Source organism: Archocentrus centrarchus, chromosome 17 (genome assembly GCF_007364275.1).
Source record: "Archocentrus centrarchus isolate MPI-CPG fArcCen1 chromosome 17, fArcCen1, whole genome shotgun sequence".
Classification (NCBI taxonomy): Eukaryota; Metazoa; Chordata; class Actinopteri; order Cichliformes; family Cichlidae; genus Archocentrus; species Archocentrus centrarchus.
In genome coordinates this window covers 6,141,636-6,156,225 of record NC_044362.1, presented here as the reverse complement: position 1 = coordinate 6,156,225, position 14,590 = coordinate 6,141,636, and the positions used below count along the sequence as shown (strand labels likewise).

General features: G+C 41.2%; 1 protein-coding gene across 5 annotated transcripts in view; it reads left to right on the top strand.

The window, feature by feature from the left end:
- ctnnd2b (catenin (cadherin-associated protein), delta 2b) overlaps positions 1–14,590 on the top strand; it is a 194,722-nt gene that overhangs the window by 97,227 nt on the left and 82,905 nt on the right. For all 5 annotated transcript variants that reach the window (XM_030752045.1, XM_030752044.1, XM_030752042.1 and 2 more), the window contains 4 exons: positions 1,715–1,831; positions 11,053–11,204; positions 11,439–11,612; positions 12,784–12,929. In XM_030752045.1, coding sequence (XP_030607905.1) covers positions 1,715–1,831; positions 11,053–11,204; positions 11,439–11,612; positions 12,784–12,929 — 589 coding nt within the window. The remainder of the gene's footprint in view (positions 1–1,714; positions 1,832–11,052; positions 11,205–11,438; positions 11,613–12,783; positions 12,930–14,590) is intronic.

Genomic DNA, 14,590 nt, shown 5'->3' with positions numbered 1-14,590 from the left:
AAGTGGCCGGGTTGGCGACCTCTACCAACAAAGAGGTGACGAGGCAGCTGGGAGGTTTTGTGGTTTAAAGTGTCCACGCTGAAGGTTTTCAATGTGGTCTTCATTCATCCCGCTGTGCTGTGTGCCAGCTTGACCACTCAGCCTCAGAAAGACTGCATTTATTTTACAGAAAACCCTTCTTCACTCCAATCAGACTTCTTGATCTCATCATCACTCGTGAATCATTAAAAGCCCATCACTTCGGCTTTTGCTTGGTGAGAGTAAATCCAGCAGGATGCTGCAGACAGCCCTGGAAATGTTTCACCAACAGCATCAACATCATCAGTCTAGTATTGTGCCAGTTGAAGTCAATAAAATCTGCCTCCTAAATCCACTGACTAAGTCCTCTACTATTACCGTTTCTCTCCCGTCTTGATAAGAGATTAATGGTGCTCCTAAGACTCATTTGTAAGCTTTTCTCCCCCTTGGCAGCCCACTCTAACTTGAAAACACTGGGCATGTTATCAGCCTCTTTCTGACAGACAAACAGCTGGTATCTAAGTACAAGGTGGACCTCAAGATCTGTTGCTGGATTATCACTTAGGCCTTTACCCTTGACCCATGGTTTGCCCTTGCATGCTGCTCTGTGATGAGATGTGTGTAAAGCTGCTTCATGGGGAACTAATTTGCAGTTCAGTGACAATAGATCTGAATAGAAAATCACTAGAAAATTATCATTAGTTGGTTTGAACAGCAGCAGAATGGAAGTAAGGACTACTGTATATTTAAATACTGTATTGAATTTGCAGTATTTCAGTCGTCCACTACGGGCATTACAGTGTACTGCAATTATACTATAATTCATGTAGAAATACTGGACTTTTTAAATCACTTCTCTTTATAGAAGAGCAGGGTAACTTTGCAGATAATGCTTAAAATATGACAGTAAAATTAAAACGAGAATACTGGTGATTTGTAATTGCAGGTTATGATAAGACTAATCCTTGATTGTCATTACACACATGAAAAATGATCTCAAAATTAAAGTGGTGTACCCATTAATAATGATAATATAGCTATCTAATATACTTTATTCCTAAAACAGACCAGAATGAAAAAAGGAATGGTTTTGGTATTTGCTGTAATTTAAAGGTAGTTTTGAGTGAAATTTTCCCCTGAATTATTGAAGGGACATGTTAAAGATAGCTGGATGGTAAAACAGCAGACAAACAGCTGTAAGAGAGTCAACCTGAATGTATAAAAAAAGAGAACAAAAGTAGGCTTTTGGAAAATGAATGTGCATACCCTTGTGTGATGTTGTCTTAAATGAGCCTGTGAAATACATAATTTTTTAACCCACTGTGCAGTTTTCCCTATATTTACTGATTGACACATTCACCGCAAGTCTTAGCTGGCCTTGTTTGGCGACCACAGCAATCTGCTAGCGACCCAATCAGCTGCAAGGAATTTTTCAGTGCAGCACTATAGTACCTCTTTGAGGCCAGTAGTTGCCAGGCAGTCACCAACAGGTCTCTAGGCCTGTGTGATAGGGGCCCAAGTTGTTGGTTTTAACACACTATGGACAGAGAGCAGAGGAAATGAGAATCACTGGGAACACATGCATGTGGCTCTTTATGTTGCTTACTGGGAGAGGCAATGTAGACACATTTGAAGGTGACAGAAGATGTTATGTATTTCTTTATGTTCACGTCTCCTACTCTTCCTACACATGCAGATGGACAGAAGGACATAGAGGAGGAGCTGACAACAGGCCTCGAGCTGGTGGACTCCTGCATCCGATCACTCCAGGAATCAGGCATCTTGGACTCGCAGGACACTTCTACAGGAGACAGTAAGATCAGTGTCGTAATGATGAGAGTAGAATGAGAGAACAATTTTTCATGGTAGTTCTCCTTGCTGAAACAGCAAAAAAAGAATAGGGGCGGGAGAGGAGAGGTAAAATCTAATCAAAACCAGCGGGAACGGTTATTCCCAGAGAGTCGTAGTCTTAAAGTTTAACCTGTTGAATGTGTGTGAGTTCACACAGAAACCAGCCTCCTCCACCAGTGAGAAAACATGGCAGTGGAGCAGTATGTTTAGTCCTCATTTGAATTAACAGCAAAAAAAAAGACACTTAGGTCCTTTTTAATGAAGCCTGTCTCATGATCTGATTGGTCTGATTAGCATATCGGCACCTAATTGCAAAATGAGATTGGTTTCTTTCGTTTCCATGACTTCTGTGGCCAAAATAACCCTCGAGCATAAGAGTAGTAATCCACACAATCTATCTCAACCGTATGTTAGTGTGCCAAGGATGAAAGCAGCTTTTCTTGGATTTTCTGTCCTTGCATGTGTCACTGACATATATGCCTTTTAGCCCTTTAACATTCAAAAGTTGAAAACAGCAATCAAGTCAGCTGTGTAAGCAAAAACGAACTACTTCTGAGAGTGTATCTGAGATCCACATTTCTATTCATTCTCTCTTTAGCTCTGATTTGGTCTCCAGAAGGACTTACTGTCTCTTTATCTCCCACGCTCCTCAAAGGGTTTGAAACAATTCCTAGATTAAGAGATGTTGCACTGTTGTTTCAAATGTGTGGTTTAAAGTAGCTGTTTGTACGAGCACTCGGTCAGATCCTAAACACCTTCCTTTGCCTTTCTGCTGCCACCCTCACGTTTTATACACTTGGTGCCAGGGATGATACCAGGATGTCTTTTCTATATTCAACAAAATTCTCAAGGAGCTTTTTGGTGTGCGGATCTCCTCCTTTTTCATTGAGTTTTGCTTGGATCCAGCACCCAGGTTAATTTTTTGGATGTGCGTGTTTCTCTTTTTCTATATTCAACCCCATGCGAGAGAGGCAGCTGTCAGGAGACATGCAGAGTGTTGCCAGTAGTTTGATATGCTAATCCATCCTTGCTGAGGTGTCAGCTGGCCTGCTGTTCACAGTGCAGCGAGGGGAGGCACGCACATGAACATGCAGCTACTGTACACAGCACAGGCACTTTAGGCCTCATATACGGAAGGAAAACACAAGAAAGTGTAGAGGTGTGCATGCACATTATCATGCATTAGCATTCGTGGACAGATGTAAGCACAGCACAACTAGGAATGGTAATTCTTTAAATGTCATGAGTTATGCAACCAATCACTGGCTAGTTCAAAAAAAGAGAGAGAAAGAGCATCTGTGCAGGTCAGCCACAGACAGTAGGATAAAGACAGTGAGGACAATAAGAGGGCAAGTAGGGAAATAAACAGAAGCAAACAAACTGTACAGTCAAAGACACAGCATTAATTGACTTTACGCCACTCACACATAGCTATTCACTCATAGGTGTGTCGGCTTTTATGTAGGGAATGGAACAATTATTGTCTTTTTCTGCTCTTAAATGAGGTTCAGCTTTGATGTGTCTGAACAACTAGTTTACAAATACTGCATTATCCTTACATGGGATGAGTGTGACTGAGTCTCATGTTTACAGCATGAAACATTTGTGTGTTTCAATGATTCAAGATGGCTTCTATCAGTATTCTTGTGCTTCTACCTCTCACCATGGAATCCAGCTGTCTGAATGATTAAAGGCCAACAAAACACAACAGATGTTTGCAACATTCCTACAAAGAACTTCAGACCATCTCGTAGGCAAATCACTTGATATAAACTAATAGCTGGTCTGCAGATTGTTTGAACAAGCTGGAGAAATGCTGAATGAAAGCTGGATGTGTGTTGAACAGCACTGTATCTATTAATTTGAGGTTCTTTAACTTTTGACAGCAGACTGGCTGAGGTGAGTTTCTGTGTCTTTGCCTGGCTCTTCACTGTTTTTATCAGAGATTTTCAACATATTCGACATTCCTGGTTAATTACAACTTGAATGCTGACGTGAACAAATGTGGATATGTGGAAACTCCAAAGTAATGTGGTATAATGCTTTCCTTATAGCATTACCTTCAAGGGAAAGAACATTTCATTACTTATGTTATTACTTGGCTAGGTCCATTAGTTTTTGGAGTTATTGGTATGAGTTATTAAGAATGCATTGAAGTACTGATTCAACTTCTTACTCAAGTAAAAGTGAAGAAGTACAGGCTTTGAAATGTACTCAAAGAAAAGTAAAACTAGCTCCTTGGAGGATGTGTCTACCAGTTATTTTTGGGTGATGCTAACTGAACCTCGTGCTATATTATTCATCAGGTGGGGGAACCCTGAGTTCATTTGTGTTGGCTCTGCGTGGGGTAAAGAATCACAACTTTCTGCTCCAGTAGATTTTCTTTTTGTACTGGCTGCTGCTCTGAGGTTTACTGCTCTTTGTGGATTTACACAACTGAACTCAACAAGATGTAAGCAGATGTTTCACGAGCTATCCGAGATGATTTCCATCCCCTACAGTGACAGTATACAGTTGGTATAAAGGTAGAATTCAGTGAATGAATCCAAGCATCATCAGCTTAAATTCAAACTCATCTCTACTAGACCTGATGTACCCTAACACCAACCATGAACACCACAGCCATGTGCACCAGTCCAACACAGAGCTTTAAATTCACCACAGTACAGCAATGTGACCTGTTTATCCTGCACTAATCTGCAGTATTTCCACGCAGCCTTTGAATAACACAAAGTTAGTATACCTCAGTTTGTTTTGCAGGATGTTTCACAGGATGAAAATACTTAACTTCACATCATATACAGATCCAATATCTGATTTAAAAACGAGACCAGTGCATGTAAGCTTTAAATTTCCGGTGTATCAGATGTCCCTGAGCCGTCCTTACCTTTAAATATAGCCTCTCTTCTTCCTCGCCTGTCCTGTTTTTCTTAAATCTGCTGCCATCTCTGGGTGAACTGAGTTAACTCTCATTCTTTTCTCTCCCTGGGAAATACAGCAGCGGGACCTTTAGCTAGCAGACATACTGTGTGACAAACTGCACACAAACAGTTTGTGTATTTACTGATATTTGTTCAGCTGTTTGAAACGTTGAATCTGAAATTACCTGCCACAACACCTTATTCCTTTTAACATTGTTCTGTAGCGGTAGCTAGATAATGAAGTACCGCAACCACAACTTACAGACATCTGGATCGTTCTGGCCCACTTTAACCACTGAGTATGGCGCTCTAAATGATGCATCAATTATATGGTTTTGGCTCCTTCACCACTTTGTAACCAATAAGACTCGGTGATGGATACACCTATAGAATCGATTGTTGCTTATGTGTTATTGTTCCTCCATTTAGGCTCAGATCAGTTTGATGTTTGAAGGCGAGCATGTGACCGGAAATAAAATCGTCCCTCAGATGTGTTAAACCTAAATTAACGAGCCTGTTTTGAAAATGTAAATTTGTGTACAAATGTGGGAAGTTAAAGTAAAGACTTGTCAGAAAAATAAATACTCAAGTAAAATGCAAATACCTGAAAATTCTACTTAAGAACAGTAACAAAGTAGTTGTACTGTACTTCATTACTTCCCACCTCTGATGCACACACACACACACACACACACACACACACACACACACACACACACACACACCACAACTAGCTACTGTGTGGTACAGCATATGATAGGCTAATATTAGCAGCTAAGAGAACTGAATTGGATTTGGGAAAGTTTAAAGTTGAGCAGCTAGCTGTTATTTTAGCCAAACACAGCTCTCATCCTCAAAGTGTTTCTGAAACTTCAAACAGCTGTGTTTAAGGTAGACAATACTCTAATCTTCCTTAAAATGTCCGTTAGTAGTACTTGGATTAAATAAGTAGTCAGCCATAAAGTTTGAAAATGTAAACCTAGCTAAACAAAGTTAATGGAAACTCAAAGAACATCACAGCACAAAAAAGGCAGGCATATTTTAATATTATTTACTTAATCACATTATGATGTTCAGTGGAGTAGTAAATAATTGGAAACTGTAATTTCTATCTTTAGCATACTAGCTGAGATCTAACCTGTACACCTTTATAATTATTTTAATACAATACCATGAATCTACTCACTGAGGTCAGATTATATAAGAGCAGTTTAGAGAGACAGAATAATCTACAATGAACAATTTGAGCCAACTCATCCAGTGTTAGTTTAACATGCTAGCTATCTCTGATGATAAAAGCTGCCAGTGATTGAGAGTTGCTGTCTAGAAAAGCTCTCTGAAATCAATCACCCACTGTGTCAGAAATTACTCTGATCTTGGCAAATAATTGTTTCCTTGTGTTAAGAAAACACTAAGAGTACACACTGCTGAGCACACAGCCAAGTGCATCCAAGCACGGAAATATCATACCAATATACTGATGCATACACACACCTGTAAACCATGCACACTGCATCCGTGCTTTCACTCGAGCTGCTGAGCAGATTAGTGTGACACAGCAGCAGAGTACGCCCAGTGTCATCATGCTGCTTCATGCTGATGATGCTCACCAGTGTGCATGTTAATCTGTGTGTATGCAGCTGTGTTGCGAGCAGCTATTTGGGACCGTGCATGCAGTTTCATGTGTGTTCCAGACTCGACATGCCTCTAATGGGCGTCTAAAAATAGACGACTCATGAAATATTAAAATGTGTCAATCGAGAATTCTGGTCACGAAGAAAAGCTCTTTGTGTCTGTGTGCGTGACAAAAAAAAAAAGAGGTCAGAATGAGCACGACTCCATAGATGCAGGTATATGCAGATGTGATCTGTGTTCATGCATGAGCTCACAGAAGCAGGAGGGATCCAAGTATGTGCTGTATGTTCACTCAGCTCTGAATAGATATTAAAATCCACAGGCAGAGACCTTCTTATGGCACCCTATTACTTTCCTGCTACTGCACTAATACACCCCTATCTTTTCCTACACACACTCTCACTCACATCAGATGGATTCAGTGGAGCCTTTAGTGTTGTGCCATATGAGTAATAATGTATTTATGAGGCCCTTTGTTTCCTTAAAGGCTTCACTAACCATATGAAACACACCTAAAGTGGCAAACAAAAACTGTGGAAAATACCCCCTGGCTTTGTACACACACATTTGAGTTTTCTGTGCATGCAAGTCTCAAACAGGCCTAGAGTATAAATTTCTTCATTTCATAATGTGTGTGTGTGTTTTTTTTTGAAGCCTGTGTATGCATATACGTATGTACACTTGGAAGATGAGCATATTGGACACCGAAGCCTCGACCCAGTAAACTCAGCCAGCACCCTTAGCTTGATATCACATTTTAAATAATGCAGAATCACCAGCTACTCTGCCTGCAGCCATTCGCTGTGCTTTAATGTGACTTTTCACTTTGGTCGAACTTTATTTTCCAACCCTTTTATCCAGAGTGACTCCTTTCGCCGTTAGCTACTGGCTTTATCTGCCCCGTGCAGTGGATATTGACTGCCGGCACAATGATTTCTCTCTTCTTTAATAATCGCAAACAGGCAAAGTTTCTTGGTTTTGTCTCATGTGTTGTTCTTGGTTTGATTCTTAGACTTGCTGGCAAAAAAAAAAGTGACATTTCTGGAGATCAAAGGGACAGCCACTGCTGACAGAGGACAGCTCAAGAACTCCTTTGAGGCTACTGAGTGCTGAAAATTTAGAAAAATATGGGTGTAGTGAGACGTGCCAGAAAAAGTGAACGTAATCTAGCATGTCTGCTGTTAAATGCACGCGCTGCTGCAACTACACTGGGACATAATATTTAAAATAACAATTTCTGTAATTAAAGCCGTTTATTAGGAACATTATTGCTATCATCACCAAAAGTGAATTAATCAAGGTTGCATCAAAAATTAAACAGCGTTTTAATAAGAGAGATGGGAGAGTTTTGGCTGTCGTACAAGAGGCGCCCGCCCTCCCCCTCTCCCCACCCAAATTATTCAATTAACTTCGGGCCCATCCAGGCACATTCACGGTCTGCAAAACATTTGGTTCTTTCTAGAAGCTTTGTCATTATGTTTCATACCTCTGTGCCGCGTGAGCCTCCGTTATGTGTCACAGTCTACGCATGTTTGCATGTTTACACTGGAAATTAAATGGTCCGTGTGCAAATCACAAGGCTGCAAACACTTTAGAAACCCTAATGAGGCTGCATGTAAAATTAGCAATGAAGCATTTAATGTCATTATGCTCTGGCTGTAACATAGTGTAAACCTGCTGTTAACCGATTTAACTCTGCTCTAACGTTGTCGTCAGCTAGTTAACCCCACCTCCCTTTCTGACTCGCTAAGTCACTCTCTATTAAACATGTAGACGCGTGGCACTGCCATACAAATATAGCATCCATTCAGTTGCAGTTTAAACATTGTTCCAGTCACGTAAACATATGGATTATTACTCTTGCACAGGCTGCTGGTGAATTACACTTTTTTTGGAAATGAAAAAAACAGTTGGAAACTGCTAATCTGTGAATATGTCATCATAGGAGAACTGTCACATTTCTCAAACGTTTATTGATAGCACCGTGACGTCAATTGCATGTTCCAGACTACTACTGTGTTTATATTATCTAATATTTTTCTAATACTTTTGTGTTCACAAATTCGCTGCTGGCATCTGATGTATAGTAAGCTGGGGACATTAATAATATTCCACTAGATGAGGAAAAACAGTGTATCAGTGCATCTGCTGGATCTCCTTTTAGTTCTCTTAGAGCTCTGAGAGGAACTGTTTGGTTTTCGGATAATTTAAAAAAAATACAATCATTTACTTACGTACTAACACATGAATACCATCTCTAAAGTAGTTTAAAGGTAAGGTGAAGCAGGGCTGGATGATATGACCTCAGATCAAAATCATCATTAATTGAACTTAATTTATCTAGATTTTGATTAATGAATGATTAGTTGATTTCCAAGCCTACCTGGCCCTGTGTGAAAAAAATAACTGCCCCATTTGGTAAATCATGAATTAACGGTGATTAACCAAATTTTGGGGGAAATCTGAGTCCAATATCACTACCCACACCCAGGCCTGATTACCGCTATATATATATATATATCATTTGAGCTCTGTGGGCTGTAGGATGGAGTCTCTGTAGATCTGGGTTTTTTTTTTCCACATTGAGATTTAGAGAGTTTGAAGGCCAAGTACAGCTTGGGTTCTTTGTTCTCGGTGCAATACTGCTGTTGCTGGGGAGTGGGGGATGTGCTGGGCGTGCAACAGTGTTTAGTAACACCCACATGAATACCAAGGCCCGAGTTTTCCCAGCAGAATGTTACACATTATAAAGCGATGATGTTTTAATGCTGTGGCTTATGGGTGTAGCTAATCAAACCACCAGCTTTTTTCTCACTGATGACTGAAAGCAACCATTCCTTTCCTTTACCACTTAGTTCATACAGCCAGTGGAGGGTTAAATAAAGCCATAGCTATTATGTCACCTTTAACTTGGAGCCGCTGGTTTTCTGTCCCTGCTAAGGTCAGGGCTCCGTAGATATAAACATGCCAAAGTATATTCACTTTGTCATCCCAAGAAATTTCAAGTCACCGTGGTGCTTAGTGAAGGTAGTTCATTTAACTTCAGTTTAATTTCAGTTTCCAAAATGTTGCTGTGTTTGAGCTAGAAAAAAACTCCAAGAAGCAGAACTACACCTCGTTAAAGAATATCGTGGCATTTTGGACAAAGCTGGCCAGCACTGTGAAAAAAGTGCTGGTCTTAAAGAAGGAAAACTTTGACATGAAAGTAAAGAAGTACCTGTCCAACTTTGTTGTACCTGAAAGTTACGTAGGTAGCTTGGCTCATGCTAATTGCTAATCGAGGCCTTGTTTACTTGCCTTAAATGAGCACTATGGCAAAGCTTTGCTTTCTTATGGCTACTACCTTTTTTCTCAAGCGGCCACAGAGGATGGATCCTCATTATTAATTACATTTTTTTTTATGCCACAGTCCTTTCCTGACACAACCCTCCCATTTATCCAGGCTTGGGACTGGCATGAGGAGTATGCTAGCTTGTGAGCCCCTGAGGCTGGGTTTGAGTCTCCTCTCAGTCTCAAAGCAGGGACCTTTCTTGTGTAAGACACTACACCATGGAGCCACTTTTTATCTCTGTGACAGTAGCATCAGGAAGGATACCCTGCTATAGATCTGGCACACCCACCATTGAGCATTGAAACAACATTTGAATGCTGTCTTAATGGTTACCCACTCCACCCACTAACTTCATGTTTAACCCACAGTTAAGAGTGCCATCAATCTTTTCAAAAAAGAAAAAAAAATTACTTTTTATTAACCATGCTTAATTATTTATTTCTGAAGTAACAAGGTATATGTTTTCACAGCAAATGAAAATGGATTATTTCAGTGCATCCTTGAGTGAGTTTGTAAAAGTTTTATTGTTGGCCTCATTCTAACACTTTTGTGTCACTCTCCCTGCTGAATTATACAGAGAGATGGGATGGAGGAAGAGGGGGAGAGACACTCAGGTACTAGAGAGCAATAAAGGAACTGATAGAGGCAGGAAAAGAGTGTGTTTTAAATGGAGGTTGGGAATAGAGTGAGATTTAAGGGTCATGGAGCATGACTGGAAGAGAGTGGAGAGAGGCCAGAATAGCATAGTGGGTAAAAAGCAAATGGGTGTCTTAAAACAGGACAATAAGTAAATCTATTTCTTCCTATTTCAGCCTTCAGTCTGCTTCTTCCATTCTCTGTGCTTCATTTCAAGGTCTGTTACAAACAGCACAGTTCTGCTCGTTGTGTTCACGTTCAGTCTTTTTCCCATAAAAAAGAAATACATTGTATAACACGTGGGATGTAAAGTAGGTTACAGAATGCCTTCAAGGCCACGAGCAGAATAAGTCTTTACACAAAGACTGACTGTTGTAGAAAGTAAGAGTCATCTGAAAACAGTTACATAAAAGCAACTTGACAGAAATAAAGTCCAGTTGTAAGGTGGCTTTGGACACTGCTCAAAACATTTCTTCCAAATCATTTCACTTTTCTTCAAACGACAAACCCCGATTCTTCTTTCTTCTCCTCTCAAAGAAAACTCATTTTATTGAATTGACATAAAAGTAACAAAGCTTTTGTGCACTGCACAGGCTCAGTGACCACACCCTTGACGTTGCTCGTCACCCTTAAGTGTACTCATTTTCTTTTTCCCATCAGGACAAGGACTCCTATCCCAAAGCGCTTTGCAGCTTAACAACCAGGATGCCTATGCAGCAGCTGGTTACCATAGTAATCAAGGGCTGACACTTGGAGAATCAATCCCGGGCCGCAGCGGGCAAGTTGGAGGAGCAGTTCACAGCTACAACCAGGTGCTTCTTCCTCTGATTTACTTCCTCCAACTGCCCTTTCTCTAACCCCCTGTCTTCTTCATGTCTCCTGTCCCGTGTCCTCCTCACCTCCTCGCTCTTCTTCACCCTCCTTTCTCCTACTGTTGTCCTCTTACATCTTCATTCACATCTTTCTCCCCCCTTCCTTGCTCCCCCCGCTGTCTGACCCCTTACTCCCCTCACCTATCTCATGTTTCTCTCCTCCACTGTCTTCAGGTGACATCCAGCCGTGCAGCTGCCCATTTAGCAGGCACAGACTCTCCCTCACAGTCCCAGAGAGACTCATTTGCCCAGCAGGCCCTTGGCAGCGCCTTCCACATGCCCGCAGAGGGCGGATCTGCACCTGCTGGACCATCCATGTATTACTCATGTGCCACTTTGCCTGCACAGGTACATATCCCTGAAGAGATCACTGTGACGCTTCAGTTGCTTCAGTCTGACGGATGTTTTCTCCACTCCTGCTTTACACGCTTCTATACCACAGCAATAGATCAATGCAACCAAGGAGTACTGAAGGGTCTCATGTAGTGAGTGGATCATTTCAAATGCGCTGAGGTCATGTTGAAGTAAAAATCAAGCTGCTGCCATTGATCGCGAAAGATAAAATCTGCAGCATTTTCAACACATTTTCAACACAAAGTCAGCAAGTATTGTTCAGGTAATTGTTGTGGCAAAGGCCACTAAATGTCTGCCACATTATGTCCATTTAGTACACATCCTGCTGACAAACCCACAAAAGAGAAGCAGAAAAAGCATTTTGTTAATAAATGGTACAATCTTGGAACCACTGAGCAAATCCTGCCTCTGACCTGGCGTGTTGCTCAACACACTGTTTCGTGGTGGAAAACTTCAGAAGTAGAACGTGTCTTAAATATTCAGTGGATGGTGTCAGCATGTACCGCAAAGGTATCCAGACTGAGTCTGCTGCTTCTTTTGCATGCACTATAGCTGCTGTCGTTGTAGGAAATATTACTACAAAGTGATTTTCCAGACATGATAGATTTGAACAATTAGGTGAGCGGGGGTGGGTGGTGCCACCCCAAATCCCATATTTCAGTCAAACTCCTCTTTTAATAGCTGATAAATCAGACCTTTTTTTTCTTTCTTTTTTTTTCAGTTTAAACTGGTTTACCATCACTCCTCATGTGTATCAGCAGCTGGCAGCATCTGTGTTTCAGCATGACTTGACCGCACTCGTCCAAATTACCAGTGTTTTAAATGAGCTCTGTAACTGAAAGGAATTGGACATATTTGTGTAACACAAACCGAAAATGATTGTTTAGAATTCTGAGGGAACATCATTTGGTGGCCGATTTGCTCGCGGCCACGTTTCAAGTTCATTTGGTTGTAAACGTTTAGAGTCATGGCTTCATGTGTGGTCTGATACCCCACAGCTCTTCATCAGGATGTTATCACAGATTAGAGTTTCTGCTCTCTGGTTTTCCAGCTCCAGGGGAGAGTTGTTCATCTCTATGAAAATAATGATCGGAATAAGAAGAGAGGATGAATATTTAAAGTGAGTGACAGTCCCCATTAATGAAGTACAAATCTTGTGTTGCAGCGTGTGAGCTCCCCTCTGCAGGCGGTGGGATCTCCTACCAAGCTGCAGCGCTTGGGATCAGCCTCTGCTGACATGCCCAGCTACGCCACGCTACAGAGAGTGTCTTCACCCAAACAGTCGCCCAGCCGACTCGCCAAGTCCTACAGGTTGGTCTGACTGATCGATTTACCACAGCCTCAATGTTTGAGGCACATTATATAAGAATTTTACAATCCCCAAAGTTCAGAAGAATACATCTTCACCAGTGGATGCAGTGGGTGCATCTTGGGGACCTACCTGAGAAGTGCAGGCAGAAATTGCCTAGAATGGGCCTAGCCTGTCCATCTGTCCAAGGTTCTGAAGGATAAACACAGTAGGCTCTCTATATACTGCAGTTTGATCTTCAAGCGTCATACAGTGCTGTGAAAAAGTCTCTGCTGCTTTCCTGGTTTCATAGGTTTTTGCAGATTTGTCACACTTACATGTTTCAGATCATCAAACAGATTTTAATATTAGACAAAAATAACCAGAGTAAATATGCAAAATTCAGTTTTTAAATGACAAATTCATTTATTAAGGGAAAAAAGCTATCCAAACCTACCTGGCTCTGTGTGAAAAACTAATTGCCCCCTAAACCTGAAAACTGGTGGTCATTATTTGTGTGATGTTCTTTTTATGAAATGCCGTGTTAGTTTTATGCCAGATGTAACAGGATTCAAACCAAAAAGTTTAACCTTTGTCTTGTCAGTCCACAGAATATTTTCCCCAAAGTCTGGGATCATCAAGATGTTTTGTTTTTTGGCAAATGTGAGCCGAGCCTTTATGTTCTTTTTTGCTCTGCAACAATTTTCTCCTTGAAACTCTCCCATAGAGGCCATTTTTGCCCAATCTCTCTTTCTTACTGTTGAATCATAAACTCTGACCTTAACTGAGGCCCGCAGTTCTTTACATGTTGTTCTTGGTTCTTCTGTGACCTCCTGGATGAGTCATCAATCAGCTCTTGGAGTAATTTTGGTAGGTCAGCCACTCCTGGGAAGGTTCACCACTGTTCCAGGTTTTCTCCATTTGTGGATAATGGCTCTCACTGTGGTTTGCCAGAGTCCCAAAGCCTTGGAAATGGCTTAGTAACCCTTTCTAGACTGATAGTTGTCACTGACTTTGTTTTCTTAGCTGCTTCTTCAGATGCATGGCATGATGTGTTGTTTTTTGAGATCTTTAGCCTGCTTTTGTATTATCGGATGTGTAGGTCTGTGTCTAATATCAACATTTTTTGATGATCTAGAAGTGTGACAAATATGCCAAAAACTAAGAAATCACAAAGGGGGCAAATACTTTTTCATTGCACTGTACATCATCAGAGGCTATGGTAGCGGCACCAAGATGAACATTAGCAGCATGCTGGCACAGTAACCAAATATTCACACAACTGACAAAAGCAACAACAGAGGTACAAAGAGGTATAAACATGCTCACTGCTGTTAATTTACCTAATTGTAAATATATGATCACAGTGGGAGATGGAGGTTGAAAGAGTCTTCCCCTTATATGGCTTATAATGGGAATGTGACACACAGATGACAGTTTAAGGAATATTGTGTGCGCTCCTGGTAGGCTTTATTGATGCCGTGTCATGAAAGGTGTTTGACCGAGCCAAGCAAGCAGCAGGAGCTCTCTCTGTTCTATGGTTCTGCCTTAATGCGAAGGACATTTAGAATATATGAATTTGCATGTCTGCAGGCGCCTGTGCTCTGATTTGCATGGGTTGTCTGCATTGGAGAATCAAGTTCTAGGCTGCCTGCTGCTGCAAAGGGGAAGGGGCTGAACTAGC